The sequence below is a fragment of the Miniopterus natalensis genome, chromosome 2 (assembly GCF_054644295.1).
Source record: "Miniopterus natalensis isolate mMinNat1 chromosome 2, mMinNat1.hap1, whole genome shotgun sequence".
NCBI classification, from domain to species: Eukaryota; Metazoa; Chordata; class Mammalia; order Chiroptera; family Miniopteridae; genus Miniopterus; species Miniopterus natalensis.
In genome coordinates, this window is record NC_142082.1 from 92,737,113 (window position 1) to 92,759,051 (window position 21,939).

Sequence of the window (21,939 nt, forward strand, 5' to 3'; positions counted from 1 at the left end):
AGAAACATCGATGTGAGAGAGACACATCGATTGGTTGCCTCCCACTCAGGCGCCAACCGGGGCCAGGGATTGAGCCTGCAACCGAGGTATGTGCCCTTGTCCGGAATGGAACCCGGGATCCTTCAGTCCGCAGGCCAACACTCTACCACTGAGCCAAACCGGCTAGGGCTCCATTCAACTTTTATTGTCTTTATTTCTGTTTATCAATTAAAGATATTATAATCTTTTGGGGGGCAGAATTAAATTTAACCTAAAATTTCCTTGTCCTTTCTTTTAACACACACTGTTAGTTGCAAAATCTTGTTGACCCTGCTTCTAAAGTGCTCTTTTTTTCTTTTTATCCTTCCCATTTCTACTGTCATCATTCTAGTATTGGCCCCATCACTTCTTCCTTGGGCTAGATCAGGGACCTTCTCACCCTCTAATCTCTCCCTAAAATGTGTCCTGCAGACCATATCTGGATTAAACTTCCAAGTTTAATTATTCTTTCTTTTCTCTGTTCAAAATCATTTTCTGTTCTTTAATGGCTCCCAGTACCTAAAATAATTTCCAACTAATCCAGTACTGAGTTCCAGTTTTTATTCCAGGGAATAAAAACTTCATAACATCTGAGGTCTAGAGTGATGGTCTAAAGGAACTCCAAACATAAGTTGTCTGGTCTCCTGTTCTATTTTTAAAATTCATACAAATGTTTAAGTTGCAGATATCTTCCTAAGCAAAAAAATGACAGCAAAAAAATCAAAGTAGCCTGGCCAGACATGGCTCAGCGGTTGAGTGTCAACCTAGGATCCAGGCAATCACCGTTCGATTCCTGGTCAGGGCACATGCCCGGCTTGCGGGCTCAATCAATGACTCTCTCATCATTGATGTTTCTATCTCTCTCTCGCCCTCTCATTTCCTCTCTCTGAAATCAATAAAGATATATTTTTAAAAAAGAAAAGAAAAAGAAAAAGAAAAATCTAAGTAAAACCAACACGCTAGGAGGCTGTGCCATTTTTACCTTGTGGTTTCCTATATTCTGGCCACACACTATGGAGCCTGAGAAACACACATACCCTAATTGGAAAGCCCTGGTCTAAGTGATGAAGTCTAGATTACTTGACGTGGCATCTGAGGCTGTGTATGGTCTGCCAAGAACCTGCTTTTCCAGATTTCTTCTCTGCATGGCCATGCCTCTCTAGTACTAACCTATATAACATGTTGAAGTTTTCCAACTGTTTCAATGCTCAAGAATTGTTACATTTTCTTGTGGGATAAGATACATGAAACTTCTAAGCCTTTTATTACCTCTGGAGCCAGCTTTGGTAATTTATACCACTTGGGAAAATCGTGTACTAGATTTACACATTCATTGGTGCAATTAGTATTTTTAGTTAGCCTGATATTTTAAGGTAGCAGTCTTATTTGAGGGGAGGAGCTATTTTGGTTTCCTTTCTGTTTGTAGCTAACGTTATCCCCAGTGACACAGCTGTTTCATGGGTCCACACTGAGAGGAGTGGTGTGGTTGCAGCGAGCAGCAGTATACAGACCTGGCCTTTGGGAAAGTCTCTCACCATTATACCCACTCAGGCTGATTCATACTTCACAATCTGAATTGGCAAGTGGCAGGCCTTTGGGATTAAATTAATTTATACCAAGTTAGAAAGCATTAGCTGCAAAATTCAGGGGTTTCTTCATGTATTCTCAGCCCACACTCCAGGCATTCTTTCTTGGATAGCAGTTGGGATGTTCAAGAAGGCCTGCTTTGCATCTCCTTTGTGTAAGCAAGGTTCTGGGTCCTATATACAGAAGGACCCCATCTTTGACTGAGACACTTGCTACATGGCAATTGGTTCTTGTGTAAATTAAGAAGTTTGTAACCTTCTAAAATCAAATACAACATATATAACTTTCTTTAGGCCTTTTTACCCCCCTTCTTAAGTAAACTCAAAGGAATTATTGTGCCTGAATGTCAGTAGTATAAACCTGTTAGCTATATCCTAACTTGGAAGTTGAAGAAAAGAAAGTTTCTCTCTTTAGCATCATCTTTAGCAAAACATAAAGAAAATTTCTACAGCAATTAGAAGTGTATCAAGCAATAAGAAGTACCTGTAATGTCATTTAAGAAAAGGTGTTGCCCTGGCCAGGCTCAGTGGTTAGAGCATTTGCCCCTGTACCAAAGGGTCTCAGGTTCTGTTCCTGGTTAAGGGCACCTATCTGGCTTGGAGGTTTGATCCCCCACGTGGTCAGGGTGCATGTGGAAGGCAACCAATTGATGGGTGATGGGTCTGTCTCACATTATTGTTTCTCTACCTTTCCCTCTCTCTCTGTCTCCATCACGCTCTCTTAAAAAAATAAAAAGGATTAAAGAACAAAATATCTTCAGGTGAGGGTTAATAAAAAGAAATAAATGAAAAATAAAGGTGTTAAGTGGGTGGTGGTATATTAAAGAAATTAGTTATATTCTGTCTGTTTTATTTCTTTTAATCCTCACCTGAGGATATTTTTTCCATTGTTTCTCAGAGAGTGGAAGGGAGAGAGAGAAACATTGATGTGAGAGACACATTGACTTGTTGCCTCCTGCCTGTGCCCCGACCACTGGGGCTGGGTATCGAGCCTGCAACCAAGGTATGTGCCTGTGACCAGAATCCAGCCAAGACCCTTCAGTCTGCTGGCCGACACTCTAACCACTGAGCCAAACCAGCTAGGTCGGCAGGTGGAAATTTTTAAAGTGAAGAATTGTAAATGTTTTTTCAGCACATATGCTAAAGGCCTCATACTTTCTCCCATGACCTGCCAGAGTTTGGAGTTGTTCTCCGTGCTCAGTCCTGAGTTCCTTTGCCAGCAGCTTCTGCTTGTTCTTAAGGGTAGAGGACGTGGATCAGTGTTAAACAGACTTGTCTCTAATGAGCTGTGGTGCCAGCTGCAGACAGGGCAAATCCTGTTACTACTCTTTAAAGTTGCAGAGCCAGCAGTAGGAATAGGTCTCCCTTCTCAATGCTGATTTGCTGATTTTTCTACGTGTCCCCCTCCCCTTCTCAGAGCTTCTTGGCAAAATTCAGGTTTCTGTGCTCACAGCGAAAAGGAAACACAAAAAGGGAGGAGAGAAAGTAGGGGAAAAGGGTGGGTGTGGGGAATTTTAGAAGGGTATTCTTCATTGTCTGATACTGTGGCCTGTATCTTAACCAGCTTAAGACTTAAGCTCTGGAAGGAAGGCATGAGTAGAAAGGCTTTGAATAACCTGGGTTTCCAAATATGTTTTGAAGTGTTTATTGGGTCATGAACACAGTAGGCCATATATTAAGAAAATACGGATTTTTATTGTTCAGAAACCTCCAAATTTTGGCGTGGGGGGACCACTTTCTCTTTAGTAGTTGGTTTTCCTTCCATGTACCGTCACTGTGAGAAGGAAGATGAAATAATTGTAAATATTAATGTGTTCTAGAACATTTACTGGGTGCCAGGCTCTGCTAGCTTTTATAGTGTTGCCTCATTTAGTTATTACAGTAACCCTTGGAAGTAGATAATTTTGATGTGAGGTTTTTTTCTAAATTGTGGTAAAAAACATATAACATACAATTTACCATCTTAACCATTTTTAAGTACAAAATTCAGTAGTGTTAAGTATATTTACATTGTTGTGAAACCAATCTCCAGAACTTTTTCATCTTGCAAATCTGACTCTATATCCATTAAAGTGAAAAATATTTAACTGATAAGCCAGTTCTTTTGTTCAGAAGGATTAAAATTGCTTTCCAATTTTTTCTTTGCCACCTTTCTGTAACATTCTTATCTATAGTCACCTGTAAGGTAGTGAAAACTGTGGCCTGTATTAGTGTGCCTTGGATAATCCATTCAATACAGACTGCTGGGGTTAACAGTTAATGAGGGGAAAGAGAAAAGGCTGTGCTCTCTAGGGGGTTCATCACTTGGTTTTAATTCTGATCTTTATTAATTCAGCATTTTAAGTTCTGCTGATATAGAGGAGCGAAGTTCATTGATAACTTTGTCACGTCACAAGTTACCTTGGGCCTGCTTATTTTGGGTGGGTTACCTAGGTAGCTTCTGACTTATGAAGCAAAGTATTATAGAAATACATTTTTAAAAGCAATTTTATATTTTGAGACCAATTTTCTTACTGATTTAAGAGTTTCTGTATTCCATTAGTAAAATGGTTAGGCAACCCCAAGGGGTTGAATTATATTTTTAAATGACACAGAGTTCCTCTCAATACCTTTTGAGAGAGAATTGAAGTCTGCTTAGTTCTCCTTGGAAGAGCTGATCCAGTATCCTTGATTTTCTACCTACTGTGTAACAGCCTTCTGTAGTTGCTAATGCATGATCATAGTTGTGCTGGCAAAAGCAAGCCCAGGTTCACTGGGGAGAAGTGTTTACCAATTCCATTTAGCCCATCCACCACAGTTGACAGATCATTTATAATATTTTTTTCAAATTAAGATAGGGATGTTAGTCCCCAGTTTCTGCTGATAATGTTAAGAAAACTGGTTGAATCTCCAATTAAACCTTTGTACTGAGGCAAGAGCAGACTGTAGTGCGACAGCTTTGTTTTTCTTTTTTTTAAACCTCAGATGCACAGATTTTGTTAGTCATAATTGTTGGTTCATAACACATTTTCATCATTGGTCTTTGGATATTTCACTTCATTCATTTGTAAGTACTATCATCATCTGTGAAAACAGCATCCAAATGGAACTAGACCCATCATCAGTATTGATGCTTCTCTCCCATCCAGTCTGCCTACCAGCACCCACCCATGGGAGTTGTTAAAAATCCAGATATGTGACAGGAGACAAGATGGCAGTGTAGGTAACAGCTGTACATCAAAATTATAACTAGAATACAGAACCACCGTCACTCAGAATCTCCCGAAATCTGGCTGAACAACCAGGGAACTGAAGAAGCATAGAGACCGATAGGAGGGGTGGAGACACAGGCAGATCGGTGCTGAATTTCGGAGATGCTGAATCACAGAGACTTCGTCTCGAGCGCACACTAGGAGGGATATCTGGGCAGTGGAGGTTTCCCAGAGGAGTGAGGGGTCCCAACCCTACAGCAGGCCCCCAGCCCAGGGCTCCAGGGCCGGGAAAAGAAGTCCCCACAGCTTTGGGCTGTGAAAAACAACAGGGACTGGCGCTGAGGGTCTCGGAGGGCTCCTCATTCCAAGACTTTCCTCTTAAAGGGCCCTTGCATGGACTCACTCAGACCCGCTCCCTCTGAGCTCCAGCGCTGGGCAGCAGCTTGAAAGGAACCTGGGACATTTGGGGAGGAACTAACCTGCCTGAAATCGGGGTGAGAGGTGGAGGGGCAGTTTTCTCCCAGACAGAAGAACTGGCAGAGGCCATTGCTCCTTTGGCGAGCCCTCCCCCCACAGAGCTGGCAGACAGGCGCCATACTTGAATCTCCAGCACCTGAGTCACACCTTTGGCCCCACCTCAGTGATTCCCCGAGACCCCACCCCTCTATCTGCAAGCTCATCCAACCTATTTCCAGAGGATTTTCTGTGCAAGTGGCCTCTCGAGCCTTATGCTTAGGACTTTCCTAAAATCTCTCAGACAAGCAGCAGTGTGCCCCATAAGGCTTGATAAGAGGCCCCAGGCCTAGCACTAGTGGCAGCCTGTATTGGTTCATAGCTTGGCCTCTCCTGGACATCTCTAAGCCCAGCACAAGTAGCAGCCAGCTACGGTTTGCTGTGTAGCCCATGCTGGGTGGCCCTGGGCAAGGCACTGGCAGAGGCTGACTTTGCACCTCCTGGAGGCCCCAAAGACAGTGCACCTGGTGGTCAGACTCGACCACGCTGGATTACAACCCTACCACATCCACAACTGACACACTCAAGGGGTGCACTTGGTGAACACCAAACCTCCACTGAAGTAAATCCTGCTCCATAGGAGTGTCTCCAGCACAGCAGCTCTCTGGCTGTAGTTGCAGCTGGTCCTCACAGCCTATAGGCCTGGGAGTCAATTCCTCCCAGTGAGGCCAACAGCACCAAGGCTCAACTACAACAGGTCAGACCACACAACCCACACAGGGGAGTATGTAGATGGCCCAGCTCAGGTGACTGGGGAAGCTGAGCCACTGGGTCCTACGGGACACCTGCTAAACAAAGCCACTCTACCAAGTCCGGGAGACATAGCAGCTGTACCTAATACATAGAAACAAACACCGGAAGCAGCCAAAATATGGAGGCAAAGAAACATGTCACAAAGGAAAGAACAGCAGAAATCTCTAGAAGAGGAACTAAATGAAATAGAACCAAACAAGCTAACAGATACAGAGGTCAGACTTTTGGTAATAAGGATGCTCAAGCATATTAGTAAGAGTATTACAAAAACAACTGAGACCATCAGTGACATCATAAAGTACCAACTTGAAATGAAGGCTATACGAACTGAAACGAAGAATAATTTACAGGGAATCAGCAGTAGAGTAGAGGACGCTGAGAATCAAATCAGCAATTTGGAGCAAAAAACACCCATCCAGAAGAGCAAAAAGAAAAAAGAACCCAGAAATATGAAGATGTTATAAGGAGCCTCTGGGACAACTTCAGGTGGCCCAACATTCATATTATTGGGGTGCCAGAAAAAAAAAGAGCAAGAAAATGAAAACCTATTTGAAAAAATAATTACAGAAATCTTCCCCTACCTGGGGAAAGAAATAGACTTACAAGAGCAGGAAGCACAGAGGGTCCCAAACAAGCCCCACCCAAAGAGGCCCACAACAAGACACTTCATAATTAAAATGCCAAAGGTGAAAGACAAGGAGAGAATCTTAAAAGCAGCAAGAGGAAAGCAGTTAGTTACCTACAAAGGAGCACCCATATGACTGTCAGCTGATTTCTCAACAGAAACTTTGCAGGTCAGAAGTGAGTGGCAAGAAATATTCAAAGTGATGAAAGACGAGGAACTACAACCAAGATTGCTGTACCCAGCAAAGCTATCCTTTAGAACTGAAGGTCAAATAAAGAGCTTCACAGATAAGAAGAAGCCGAAGGAGTTCATCACCACCAGACCAGCACTACAGGAAAAGTTGAAGGGTCTTCTTTAAGAAGAAGCTAGTGAACAAAAGAATCTGATGAACTAAGTAGCTCCAGAGACATTGACCCATGTAACAGACGATCATACTTCAGAGGAAAGAGGGAAGGAGAGGTTTGGGTGGGAAGAGATTAAACAAAGAAGTTATATGCATGTACGCATAACCCATGGACACAGTTAATATAACGGGGTGAAGACCTGGGGGGGAGTGGGTGGGAGTGAGGTAGAGGGGGTCAATTGGGCGGGGGGGAATGGGACACCTGTAATAATTCCAACAATAAAGATAAATTTTTTAGAAAGTCCAGGTAAGGAATCAAAAGTTACCTTAGATTTAATGTAGATTTGCTACAAATTAGTAATTCAACTATTGGGCATGCATTTTAAGATAAATATTTCTTAGACTTTGAAATAATATACTTATAGATTTGGGTTACTAATTTTGATTTCTGTTAATTGCCACGGGTTAACAAAATGTCATTATTTTCAAACTTGAAAGTTCATAATTTACGTGTAAGTAAAATGTGGTTTTAAGGACATTTTATCTTTGGCCATGTCACTCTTAACCTTTGTAGATCTTAGTTTTTATTTTGTCATTGAAGGTAGTGCTTCAAACTCCAGTTTTTCGTAATTCTAGTTGATTCTGTTGAAGAATACTTTGACCAGAAACTTAATGATAGGTCCTCACATTCTTGCTGGCTTTTAAATAGATTTATTGGTAGATGTATTTAGGTTGTTTAGTGGTTTACCCGTATATCAGGATCACATTTAATTCCTCAACACATTTCAACAGGTTTCAGATCTAGAGGCAGGAACTGTAAATCCTACCAATAGTCATAACCAAACTTTAATAGCATGATTTGATTATAATCATATGTTAATGCTAGTGTTTTTGTATAAAAACAGGCTTTGGCTTTAGTTGTTAAGATTATTAATTTCCTTATATTTGAGGTTATAACGTAAGGGTTTAATTCACATCCCTTATGTCAGAAATGAAGTTGATTTTTGAGAGTTCTCTCATATTTTAGAGTATTTTAGGTCTATGGCATTATTTCATTTCTGTTGGTAATTATATTTATGTCTTCCACTCATTAAACCAGCATATATTCATCTTCCAAATGTTCTCAAATCTTTCCTTCTCTTTTCCCACAGGTGCTACTTTATTTACTGCAGGCTCTTTTACCATTTAGAGGAGCACCTCCCTAACTATGTATGCATATAAATTATGGGACTCTTGTTAAAATGAAGATTCTTGTTTCAGTAAGTTGGTTGTGGGGCTTGAGGGTGCTTTTCTTCCACGTGATGCTGAGGCTGCCACCTTGGTCCCCACCTCTAGTATCCGTCCCAATTATTCTGCATAAAGCTCTCAGAACTATTTTTCTGAGACAGATATCTAATCATTTTACTCTCCGCCTTCAGACTTGATTGCATATAGAAGTAAAATCTACAATCTTTAGAGTGGTTTTCAGAGAAGATTCTCAAGGAATAGTCCTGTCCTATCTATCATTCTCTAATCATCACTCCCACTTTTGATGGGAGTACAATTGATAATAGGTACACATACCATGAACTTTCACATACTCCTCACTGTGCATCTGCCAGGTAAGAGTCTCCCTGTCAATACGCTGTGCAAATCTTACCTCCTTGGCAAAGTTTTATTCCACTATCCTCAGTTTCTCTAGTTTTTCCCATATCACTTTGTATATTTAATATAGCATTTATAACATTGTCTCATAATTCTTTGCAATCAAGTCAAGAAACGATTGAAGTGTCAACTCTGCATCAGGCACTGTTCCAGTTGCTGGGGTGATAGCGGTGAACACAATATAAACAAATAAATATAAATAAGTCCCATTTGGCTTACATTTTAGCGCTTCCTCATTCCCTCCTTTTCTTCCTCCCTTCCTCCATTCATTCATAAACATACTGGGACTTTCTTATTCATCTTTGTATCTCTATTGTCTGGCATATAGTAGGAGAAGTGTGTGGGTGTGGGTGTGTTGGTTGGTTTGACCACGTACTATTTGCTAACTGCTATGCTAATGTTATAGGTAGGGCCCAAGAGAATAAACCTGGAATATTCCTTTCCCATAAGCAGCTTATGGAAGAGGAGGTGAATGAAAATAACACTAAGGTGTTATTTTTAAGGAACAGAAAGAAAGGACATTTGGTGACACTGTTGCTACAACAATTTATTTTTACCTCCTCAGAGTTAGAAACTGAACAACTAGAACTTGCCCCTGGTGAAAGCCATACTGGCAGGAAGGAAACATCCTTGTCAAGCATTTCCACCTAAGGCAGAAGAGAATGTCTGTGGGTGGGAAGCCAGAGATGGAAAAGGAATTAGTAGTATAGTTTGAATTTGTTCCTACAGGATTGCCTTTTTTTTTTAAGGAATCTCAGCTAAAAATTTAATGTAGATTGTGTGTTTTGCTCTGTAGTGTGATTGTTTTGTAAAAGTAATGTTTTCAATTATTTACTACAGTATAAAAGTGATCCACATGTATCCTATGGCTTCTAGGAATCTTGGCATACCTCCACACTGATCTTTGTTAAATTTCTCACTGTCCCTTCCTTGGTAAAGCCGTTCACATTTTTATCTTTTCAAATGTGGCCCTTATCATATTTCATTTTGGTACTTTTGTTCTTTAAAAACATTAGGAAGCATCAGTTAGGACAGACTACAGCACCTTTAATCAAGAATGACATTGTGCTCTTGATTTACAATGATGTAGAAAAGAACAGAACATCAATAGAAATGTGAACATACCCAGTACTGAAGGAGTTGCTGGAGGAACCAGCAAAGTGGAACTCAGCTAGGAAGATTTTGTAGATAACAGTTTTTCATGTAAAGGACTACAGACAGTATGGCTTGGCAGGAGGGAGGAGGGAAGGAATTTCTTTCTGTTTGACAGAGTGTGAATAGGGAAAATGGTACCTATGAGGACTTGGAGAAAGAAATGGTGGTTATTGTAGCTGTTAAAACTATCAGGTTTTCCAGAATAGAGAGCATGAGCTAGTGGGAAGAGCACTCGACTGGGTGATCCTGGTTTCACTTTGCTTTGATTTGCTGAGTGCAACTGGAGAAGCCACTTTAATCTTTCTAGACCTAATTTCTTTATCTTTAAATTGAGGAAGTTGAAATAATATGATCTGTGATTTACCTTCCAGCTCCAGCATTCAGTAATTCTGGCTTACCTGCCAGATGAGATGGCCTGGAACCTTTTGCTTTAAAGTTCAGTTTCTGTTCCAATCGCAGTTTTATAATTGCAGTTTACTTGAGAGACTTGCTTCTTGCCTAGCCACCAGGCTTAAAATGTGACCCATTCAAATCTTCCCTTCGCCTCTCATTTACTTCAGTCAGATCTTGAACTCATGTTTCTCCCTTTTCCTGCTATTTCTCTCATTTAGTAAGTCCTTCAGAATCTTCTTCCTGGACCGTTGCTGTGTTTAACATTACCTCACCTTGCACCCTATGCACTGAAATTTATCTTTTATACACAGCAGCTAGATTAACCTCATTGTGCCTCTCCTCTAACTGTAGTGGATCTCCACTGTCTTCCAAAGAAAGGCCAGACTCAGCTATCAATCTTCCCTCACATTACTGCCCTCACGTAATCTACAGAATAGTTCAATTGAACCTAATATCCTCTTGGTGCCTTTGCTTATGTTTTCCCCTGCACCTGGTTGTGCCCTTCCTCTCCCCCACTGTCAAACACGGTCAGTTTTTCCATCTCAGGTGCCACCCACTGTCTTTCCACAGCCAAGAATAATCTGTTTCTTCTCAACCCCCATGGCATCCTTTTCTGTACCAAATAGTGCTAATTACTTTGTCTTCTTTTTTTTTTTTTTGGTACTATCTTATCTCTCCTAACTAAACTAAGTTCCCCAGTGCTTACAAAGTATCCTACACACAGGGTGGGTACCCAGTAAATATTCATTGAGTGAATGAATCCTGATTGATTATGGTTCAGATCCTTGTTATTGCTGGTTGGTAGTGTTTCTTATTTTTCTGGATAATCACTAAAAAGAATGTAGAAGTACCTAGACATGGGAACTGGCTAGGCTGTAAACCATTTCGTGGGCACCAGCTGAATATGCAATGGAAGAGTTGATGCCCCAGCTGTTGCCAGTGGAGCCCTGCGACTTGACAGAAGGATCGAAGCTGCTCAATGTCCAGATGTTGTGGTAGCTCAAATTGACCTAAAGAAGTTGAAAAGGAAGGCAGACTGTGAATGTTTCTCTTTCAGTAGCAACAGCAACAAGTGGCACAATTTTCAACAGTTTGAGAGAGTGTGAATAGACATAGAAGTAACTGGAAATCACAACCATTGGATAGTAATGTGACCATGCCAAAATCTGAAGATGAAGATGGCTGGAAAATTTTTTGTCTGGGTGAAAGGTTATGTTCTGAAGCAGCTGTTAGGCCAGCTAAAAATGAAAGTCCTCGAATAGATTATATGCAAATTGGTTTTCCTCCCTTGCTTAGTACTGTTAGCAGAATGAATCAGGCAACAATAACAAGTATCTTGGAATATATGAGTAATTGGTTTGGAGAAAGAGACTTACTCCAGAATTGGGAAGATGGCTTTATGCTTTAGTGGCTTGTCTTGAAAAACCTTTATTACCCGAGCTTCATTCACTGATTCGGCAGCTTGCAAGAAGATGCTCTGAAGTGAGGCTCTTAGTGAACAACAAAGATTATGAGAGGTTTCCTGCTTTGAATTTATTAATCTGCTTGGTTAGCAGGTATTTTGACCAGCATGATTTAGTTTATGAGCCATCTTAATGTAGCTGATCTCTCAGGGATAGAAGATACTTGTGATGAAGGAAGCCTGTCTGAGGAAGTACAATGCCAATTCAAGTGCAGATTGCATCACATTTTCAACATTATGTAAGGGGTCTTCATTTTAACCTGTGCAACTGAAGTTGATATGCAGAATGTAGATTGTATGGATTTGAACATGTAGTGTTTTTGGGTAATCCCACCTAATTTCTGGTGAACAGTTTTCTATTACAATATGCAAAACTGATGAAATTTTACAGATGCCCATGGTGCTGCTTCATGGTTTATTTACAGATATACACATAAAATTTTATTGAAAGTGTATTTTGTTTACTAAAATTTTGTTTGACTCTTGAACAAAAGACAATGAAGAAAAAGTTCTTAGAATTAAAAATCTAGATTAAATGAAAAAAAAAATGTAGAAAAGAACTCTGCCCAAAGGAATTAATAAATTAATATAAGAATAAGAATTATTGCTATAGATGTTAATAATTCCTAAATTTGTATTTAAGGCAAGCAGAATGTTTTCAGGCTTAAGCCTTGTCTTTTGAGTTTCACTCACCTAGGCTTTCAAGGGAGTATAGGATACCTTCCATTTCAGTTGAACTACTTCAGGGTAGTTTGTGTTTTGTTTATTTGTATCAGTTAGTATGGTAACAGTTTTTTGTCCTGTGAAGTTTTCAGAGTGAGTATTTACAAACTTAGGAATTTTTTAAAATAAAGTAATAAATGGAACAATTAAATTAGTTTACAGAAGGGGTGTCCTATTTTTATAGTTGAAGCAGACTATCCTCTTTAGTACACACTGCCATGTAATTGGTGTTAAGGTCAGAAATTGCATCTTACACATATATACCTTGTGCTTTCAGAACCATTAATAAGATCCTTGAAAGTTTGGTGAATAGATATGGATAAAGATCTTATTATGAGCTGATCAGACCATAAGCATAGTGGACCCTTGGAAAATGGTTTTGCATGTAGAAGACAGTGGCATCCTGATTGAAAGAATGCAGGCAAACTTTGCGCCATAAGAGTTGATGACTTAGAACATATTACATCACCTGAGAAAAGACTGGTTTATTATGGGAGACTGAGAAAAGAAATAGGACCTCCTAAAATTCCCCACTGTCAGTTTTTGACCCAGTAGCTCCATTCAACTAATCTTTGTTTAGAATACTGTGCCAAAACAAGCTTTGGCTTTGTCTACCTAAACCCCAAAGAACTCAAATACATCTCACCTAGGATTAGACCATTAACAGACATTACCTCACTTCTCTTCAGATGATATAAGATTAATCTCAGTTCTAGTAATCTATCATCAATCATGTATGTGTAGTCTTCTTAAAATAAAAAATGCCAAATTTCTTACTACCAGTGTTTTTTTAAAATATAGTGGTTCTTTAAAACTGTTGCAGATGGTTTACCTGTTGAAACTGCTAAGTAAATGAAGAAAAGTTTCCAACTAATTACATATTTGCTCCTTTAGTCTCTTGCCATTAAAATAGAAAGTAATACAGCATATTTATGTAAGTTAAATTCTTTGATAATTTTGCTAGCATTGATTTATAAAAAGGTATATGTGTATGTGTTTCTTCTAGTGTGCAGATAAAAGGAATGGAGCTTAGGAAGGAGCAGGATGAGAAATAAACCCCATGGAAAAACAAGAAGTTGAAATCTACTTGCTCCTCTAGCAGTAATTTTGGGGAGGATAGTCACAGTTGATCCATGTAGCACTTCTGCTACACTGACCATTCAGTTGCTTCAGGAAGGCAGTGGGGGTGGAGGGGACAGATGGATTTTAAGAAATCTCTGTGTTTGATCTCTCAACCTGTCTCTCTCCTCAGGAGTTAGAAGCAGCTCTTCACAGAGATGATGTAGAGTTTATCAGTGACCTGATCACCTGCTTGCTTCAAGGCTGCTATCAACGAAGGGATATCACGTGAGTTATTCTGATCTTACTGAATTTTTTTGCAGAGGAAACCCACCAGTCAACCAGTCACCAAGATGTTTCATGTCTCCTAAAAAGCCAGACTGATCGTTAGCCATTAGTACATAACAGTGTAGACTTGAGTATTTACAAATGGATTCCCAAACCCTGTGTTTGACTGTTCTGCAGTTGCCTTTTTTTTTTTTAATGTTTTTTATTGATTTTAGGGAGGGGGAGAGAGAGAAACATTGATGTCAGAAACATTGATTGGTTGCCTGTCCTGAATACACCCCGACCAGAGATTGAACCCACAACCTGGGCATGTGCCCTGACTGGGAATTGAACTGGCAACTACCCATTGCACGGGAAGATGCTCAACCAACTGAACCACACTGGCCAGGGCTCTGCAGTTGACTTTTAGTTTTACTATAATCCTTGACTTTCCTTCATTCTCACAAATCTGTATCCCTTACTCTTGAATCCACCAGATAACATTCAAGTGTAGAATTTTTTTTTCTCAGCATACACCTTTCTTTCTGATTTTTATTTACGATAATGTTGCCTAACAAATTAAAACTGGATTTTTACTGTGTTTCTGCCTCTGGAGTATCTTCTGTTGTTTTCATAAACAGTAGTGTCATTTTTTATATAGAGCTTCTAGCCCTCACTCCATACCTGCAAAGTAAACAACTCTCTAGTACATATGTGATATGCAGGAATATGGAGCAAAACTTTATCTGTGTAGACAAATAGAGGATCTTCCTGATATGGCCTCATCCCTTGTTTTGATCCTGACTTGATAAACATTTTCTTTGCTACTACATTTCGACACAGAACAGAATTATAGGGCCACTCTCAAAAGCTGAGACACAGAGGGTTTTCCCAGTCTCTGGCCCTCCAGTCTATGCAGGGGTTTGGGGTGTTATGGTTTATATTTTTCAGACAGTTAAAGATGGTATCTGAAATACTTCTGTTGTATTAAATCCACTCTTAGGTATCTGTTAAAGCCTGGGAAATTAGGCCCGATACTAAATGTGCAATAAATGTGTAGTTACTAGGTGAGTAAGAAATTGATGAAATGCCTTTTTTTCCAGGTTGGACATCTGTATTTCTTAAGGGAGAGTTATTGCTCCTGGACTCACTGTTAATATAATGACTTTTTCCCATAACACAGTCATGGGAGTGACATTCTTTGACATATTCTATTGAATAAAATCAAGCCACAGACAGTTCTACCTCTGATAGGGGAAGAGATTGTACAAGAGTGTGAATACCAGGAGGCAGAAATCATTTGGAGGATCTCTTAAAAGCTGCCTGCTATACATGCTTTTAGTGTATTAAGTATATCTTCCAGTACAAAACTATACAATATTGGTTAAGTTGGATTCTTCCATCTAATCAAATTTACTTAGTTATTAAGAGTATACCGTAAATTCTGTGTGTAATTTGATAGACTTTTGGACAAGAACCATTTGATTTTGGGTAATCACATGTGGATAGAATTATTAACAAGAGCTTTTGGTTTGCCCCTTTGGGTAAATGACTTTAACTAGTTCCTAGTATAATTTTTATTTCCCCCCATATTTACCATTAATCTCCACTATAAATTTTTTCTTAAAAAGTATATACTTTCATTGATAATATTTCCTATAAAAACAACTAGTTTGAAAGTAATAGCTGTTCTACAGAATATTTTTAGTTTAGTTGCAACCTTTTCCCATCATTCATTATATTTTCACTTGGGTTCATTTTTTCAGTCTTCATATATGAGGTGATGAAGAGATGATACTAGGGTCATCTCACAAATTAATAAAGTGCCATTTTATAGGGAAGGAAACACATTCGAAAATTTAAGTTATTTATAATCATGTAGCCAATTAGAAGATGAATTCCCACATAATCGTGCCCTTAAGGCAAGATTATATGAAAAATGGGAATGGTAACATACCCACAGTTATTGTGAGGGTTAAATGAAATAATTTATAATTATTTATAATTCACAATAATTATTAGAAGCTTTAGAACAGTCTTCAGCTTTTAATAAATAGCAGTTTATTATGTCAGTGTATGTAGAAACATTATTAGTTTCTACACATGCTGAATAGAAAGTACACATTGACTGAAGCAACGTCCATCTCTTCTTTATAGTGGTTTGCACATTGTTGAACTGGGCCAGCAAACTTGTATATAAAGGGCCAGATAATAAATATTTTAGACTTTGTGTAGGTCATACAATAGTATTTTTCCCCCAACCATTTAAACAAGAATGGTTTTTACATTCCCCCCTCCCCCATTTAAAAAAAAATTATTATAGAAAGTATTAGAGGTGTTCCATTTTTTTCCCCCCATTGACCCCCTCCACCTGGCTCTCACCCCTCTACAGGCCTTCACCCCATTATTGTCTGTGTCCACGGGTTATGCTTATATGCATATAACTTCTTTGGTTAATCTCTTCCCATTCACTACCCTCCTTCCCTCTTCCCTCTGAGATATGACAGTTCTTCGCATGCTTCAATGTCTCTAGATCTGTTTTGTTTCTTAGATTCTTTTGTTCATTAGCTTCTTCTTAAAGAAGACCCTTCAACATTTCTTGTGTACTGGTCTGGTGGTGATGAACTCCTTTAGCTTTTTCTTATCTGTGAAGCTCTTTATCCCACCTTCATTTCTAAATAATAGCTTTGCTGGGTAGAAAAATCTTAGTTGTAGGTTCTTGCTTTTCATCACTTTGAATATTTGTCACTCCTTTCTTTTGAGAAATCAGCTGATAGTTATATGGGTGTCCCCTTGTAGGTAACTAACTACTTTCCTCTTGCTGCTTTTAAGATTCTCTCCTTGTCTTTAACCTTTGGCATTTTAATTATGATGTGTGTTGCTGTGGGCCGCTGTGGGCCTCTTTGAAACTCTCTGTGCTTCCTGGACTTGTAAGTCTGTTTCTTTCCCCAGGTAGGGGAAGTTTTCTGTCATTACTTTTTCAAATAGGTTTTCACTTTCTTGCTCTCTTTCTTCTCATTCTGGCATCCCCATAATGCGAATGTTGGGCTGCTTGAAGTTGTCCCAGAGACTCCTAACACTATTTTCATATTTCTGGATTCTTTTTTTCTTTTTGCTGTTCTGGTTGAGTGTTTTTTGCTTCCTCTTATTCCAAATTGCTGATTTCGTTCTGAGTATCCTCTACAGTTGATTTGCTGTAAATTAGTCTTAATTTCAGTTAGTGGTAGTGTTCATTTCAAATTGGTACTTTATTATGTCATTGATAATCTCACTAGTTTCCTTAATAGTCTTATTAAGATCCTTGAGCATCCTTATAACCATTATTTTGAACTCTGTATCTAGTAGCTTGCTTGGTTCTATTTCATTTAGTTTCTTTCCTGGAGATTTCTCCTATTCTTCCCTTTGTGGCATGTTTCTTTGCCTCCACATTTTGGCTGCTTCCAGGTGTTTGTTTCTGTGTATTAGGTAGAGCTGCTATGTCTCCTGGAATTTGTAGAGTGGCTTTGTTTAGTAGGTGTCCTGTAGGGTCCAGTGGCTCATTCTCCCCAGTCACCTGAGCTGGGCCTTCTAGGTGCTTCCCTGTGTGGGCTGTGTGCACTGTCCTGTTGTATTTGAGCCTAGGTGCTCTTGGTGTCACTGGGAGGAATTTACCCCCAGGCCACCTGGCTGTGAGGACCAGGTACAGCTACAGCTGAAGAGCTGCTGTGCTGTAGACACCCCTATGGAGCAGGATTTACTTCAGTGGAGCTTGAGTGTAACTCTTGGATGTGGCAGGGTTGTAATCCAGCATGGTTGAGACTGACCACCAGGCGCACTGACTCTGGCGCTTCCCAGGAGGTGCAAAGTCAGCCTCTGCCTGTTCCTCCTCCAAGACTACCCAGCATGAGCTACACAGCAGTCCCTAGATGGCTGCTATTTGTGCTGGGGTTGGAGGTGTCCAGGAGAGGCCACACTATGAACCAATGCAGGCTGCTGCTAGTGCCAGGCCTGGGGCCACTTATCGAGAGGTATGGGGCATGCTGAGGCCAGCTGCTGCTTGTCTGAGAGATTTTAGGAAAGTCCTGAGCATGAGGCTAAATAGGCCACTTGTCTGGAAAAGCCACGTGAAATTACTTGGATGAGCTTATAAGTAGGGATGGTCAGAGTGTCCGGGAATCACCAGGGCAAGGCCACAGGTGTGCGCCATATGCAGCAGATTCAACTATGTCACCTGCCTGCCAGCTCTGTGGGTAGAGGGCTCGCCAAAGGAGCAGTAGCCTCTGCCAACTCCTCTGTCTGTGAGAAAACTACCCCTCCAGGTCTTGCCCTGATTCCATGCAAATTAGTTCCTCCCTCAATGTCCCAGTTTCCTTTCAAGGTGCTGCTCCAGTGCTAGAACTCAGAGGGAGTGAATCCCTGTAAGTCTGTGACCTGGCCCCTTAAGAGGAGCTGCCTGGGACTTCTGCAGGCTCCACATCATTCAGCCACAATCCCCACTGGTTTTTACAGCCCGAAGTTGTGGGGAAACTCTTTCCAGCACTGAAACCCTGTGCTGGAGGGCCTGATGTGAGGCTGGGACCCCTCACTGCAGGAAACCTCCACTGCGGAGATATCCTTCCCAGTTTTAAACTGTGGCACCTGGGTGTGGGGACTACATCTGCATCTCTGCCATTCAGCTCAGATTCGACCCCCAGTCTCTGCCTCTCCTACCCATCTGGATGTGCTGCTTCTGTTCCCTGGTTGTAGGACTTCGGTTCAGCTAGATTTCGGGAGATACTGAATAATGGTTGTTCTGTATTTTAGTTGTAATTTCGATGTGGTTGTGGAAGGCCACAAGTACTGCTGTTACCTATGCCACCATCTTGTTGTTTCTTCTGGTTTTTACATTCTTAACTTAGCTGTGAAAAGAGATGCACATTCAGTTTAATTTGGCCTAGTGGCCATAGTTTGCCAGACCGTTAGAAAATTAAATTGGTTACTATTCTAGTTCCACTAACTTGTTATAACTTTTAAACTGTCATATGGAACCCACATTTCTTTTTAATTGCATTCTCCAAACTGAGATTTATATCCTTACAGGACAGCATAATACTGTGTCTGCTTGTGGAAGACATGAACCCACTATGTCCTTACTGTTCTAGGCACTGCTGTAAATGCTTTTCAGGAATTCTCACCCATCTATCAAGGATCAGGAATATGAGGCACTGAGAGGTTTAAATAACTTGCCCAAGCTCACACAACTGGTAATTCATATAGGACAGATTTGGCCTCTATCAGTCTAGACCTTCAGCTCTTAACCAAGCCCCATGCTATAAATTAAAAGAGAAATATTAAAAAAAAAAAAAAAAAAAGTTTTCCTCTAAAACAAGAAGTTTTTGGTATATTCATTGTATACTTTGGCACTGTAATGAAGTCTGTGGGCCCTACCTAAGAATATGGTTTGCAGTCATACAAGAGAACCCAATATTAAAGAAACAAAATTTTGATATAGTAATGTGCTTCTTTATTAAGTGATTAAATAACATACTCTAGCAGCAAGCCTAATTTCTAAAAGATTATCTTAATATTTAAGTATTGATGATTATAAATGTTAATAGAAGGTATATGTGATATGAAAATATCTGATATCTTTTAATGAAAAATACACATACTGCTAAAATTATTGTATTTTGTTGCCTACATTTATAATTGAATGGAATATGAAGTTTTAGTTATGATTTAGTAAAAATGAAAATTAATATTTTCTCAGCAAAGTTCATGGACTGCCTTAATTGAATATGGGACTTCTGCTTTAAAGGGTTTTTCAAATCTCAAATTAATTTGCTCTACAGAATGTCTTAGAAGTGAAAGGAACTTCAGATGTCATCTAGTACGATTTGTATTTTTACCTGTGAGGTAACAAAGGCAAGCAACAAAACTGGTACAAGAACCTAGGTCATCTGACTCCCATTTCCACAATATTCCATCATACACTGTTGTGATACTCAGTCTCACATATCTATAAACATTTTCAGCATAATACAGTTGGATTCAGTGGCAAAGAATAGGTTTGTCTTGGCTTCATTTCTTTTGTTTAGGAATTTGTTGTTCCTGAGAGACATTTACAATAGTCTCAGTGCAAAAGTTTTCAAGAATTTGTTTATTTTGTTACTAAGAAAAAATGGTGTCTTGAGGGGTATGGCAGTAGGACTCTCAGGAGACCCCATGATCCATCCTATTGGGTCCTCTGTGTCTTTGTGTGATCCCATCCCCTGGAGTGTGGGCAGGGCCTGCTCCTAACCTTAATAGACTATGGCAACAGTGATGGGATATGTCATTCAGAGGATTGTGTTACATTATATAAGAATCCATGTTGTTTGGTTGGCGTGGCTCAGTGGTTGAGTGTCAGCCCATGAACCAAGAGGTCCCTGGTTTGATTCCTAATCAGGGCACATGCCCAGGTTGTGGGCTCAGTCCCCAGTGGGGGCTGTGTAGGAGGCAGCCTATCAATGTCTCTCTCTCTCATTGATGCTTTTATCTCTCCCTCTTCCTCTCTCTCTAAAATCAATAAAAGGAAAACATAATAATAATAAAAAAGAATCCATGTTGCTATCAAAACCTCTAGAGACTGTCATCGTTTCTTTGAGGAAGTAAATAGCCTTGTTGGGAAACCCCACATTGCTAAGAACTCTAGCAGCCTCTAGGTGCTTAGAGCAGCCTTACCCCTGTGTATACTACAATGGGTAAATTGGGTTGACTATAGCTAGAGATATGCATAAGTGGTAATAGCATCTAAGGTAGTGATTCTCAAACCTTAGGGAACATAAGTCTGGGGCAAAGTGCTCTTTCAGTGACATTTCTTTTATTTTTTGTGAAGGTATCCTACTATAATTGAGCACTGGATTGAAAATCAGAAACTTATGGTTCTTAGCTGTCAAAGCAAAGATAAGATTTGAATCAGACCGTATCTTGAGCAGTGGTTTAAGCAGTATAAAAATATCCTCCACTAAATGCTCATTCTGATGATATTTGGCAGCAAAATATATTTTTTTTCTATCATCTTTAGTAGAGTGCTATTTAGATAACCTAGATTAGTTTATGCTTCAGTGTGGCGTTTGCTTTACTTTCTGTGGTTTCTGCTCTAAGTAGAAATATTCTAACTATTGTATATTTAACTGCTCCCGTTAATTATGTATCTAGCATTATATAGTAGACTCTCTGAAATCACTTTAAAACAAATGTATTGCCCTGGCTGGGTGGGTCACTTGGTTGGAGCGTTGTCCCGACACCAAAAGTTGCAGGTTTGATTCTGGTTCAGTGCACGTACCTAGGTTGCGGGTTCAATCCCCATTCAAGATGCATATGGGAGGCAGCAGCCAATGTCTCTCTCTCTTTCTCCCTCCTCTCCCCCTCTCCTTTCTTCTCTTTAAAATCAATAAAAACATATCCTCTGGTGAGGATTTTAAAAACACACAGTGTATTTATATTTAGTATTTTGGGGCCCCATCTTCCCTTTGTAGAAATATTATTTCCCTTTTTGTAATTTATATTCTTTTGTTAAATGTTTATTTAAACTCATCTTTATTAAGATATAACTTAGATACAATAAAATTCACACAATTGAAGTGTACAGGTTGATATTTTTCTGACAAATGAATACACTATGTAGTGACATTTCCATCTCTCCAGAAAGTGCCCTTTGCATTGAATGTACTCTACCTGCCCTGCCACCTCCAAAAAAACCACTATACCCCAAGCCCACACTGATCTGATTTTTATCACTGTTTTAAGATTGTTTTACCTTACTGTAGAATTTCATATGATTGGGATCATATAAGTATGTGCTCTTGTGTCTAGCTTCTTTAAGTCAGCCTGATGTCTGTATGACATTTATTGATAGTTTTTATCAGTAGTTTGTTCCTTTGGGGGAAGAGGGAATCTCAATGAAATTGTATTCATTGTAAAAAATATATCATAATTTGTTTATCTGTCCACTAGTCAGTGGACTTGTATGTTGCTTCCAGTTTGGGGCTGTTACGAATAAACCAAATATGAACATTTGCATTCAAGCATTTTTGTGGACATAGGTTTTCATTTCTCTTGGGAATTACTGGGTCATATGGTAAGAGTATGTTTAGCTTTAAGAAACTGAAAACTTTTCTAAGCAGTAGTAGTATTTATACTTACACTAGCAACATATGAACAGTCCATTTGTTCCATATCTTTGCCAACATATTGTTTTCATTTTA

At 39.6% G+C, this 21,939-nt stretch overlaps 1 protein-coding gene, 1 non-coding gene and 1 pseudogene across 4 annotated transcripts in view; 2 read left to right on the forward strand and 1 right to left on the reverse strand.

Annotated features, from left to right (window-relative positions):
• The window catches only part of CECR2 (CECR2 histone acetyl-lysine reader), a 162,684-nt gene that overhangs the window by 78,051 nt on the left and 62,694 nt on the right, over positions 1–21,939 (forward strand). For all 3 annotated transcript variants that reach the window (XM_016213786.2, XM_016213787.2, XM_087814394.1), the window contains exon 2: positions 13,659–13,753. In XM_016213786.2, coding sequence (XP_016069272.1) covers positions 13,659–13,753 — 95 coding nt within the window. The remainder of the gene's footprint in view (positions 1–13,658; positions 13,754–21,939) is intronic.
• LOC148093745 (small nucleolar RNA SNORD113/SNORD114 family) lies at positions 4,558–4,627 on the reverse strand. Its single transcript, XR_015714120.1, has one exon. It is a non-coding gene; the product is annotated as a small nucleolar RNA SNORD113/SNORD114 family (small nucleolar RNA).
• Positions 11,110–12,306, forward strand: LOC148093746 (gem-associated protein 2 pseudogene; annotated as a pseudogene).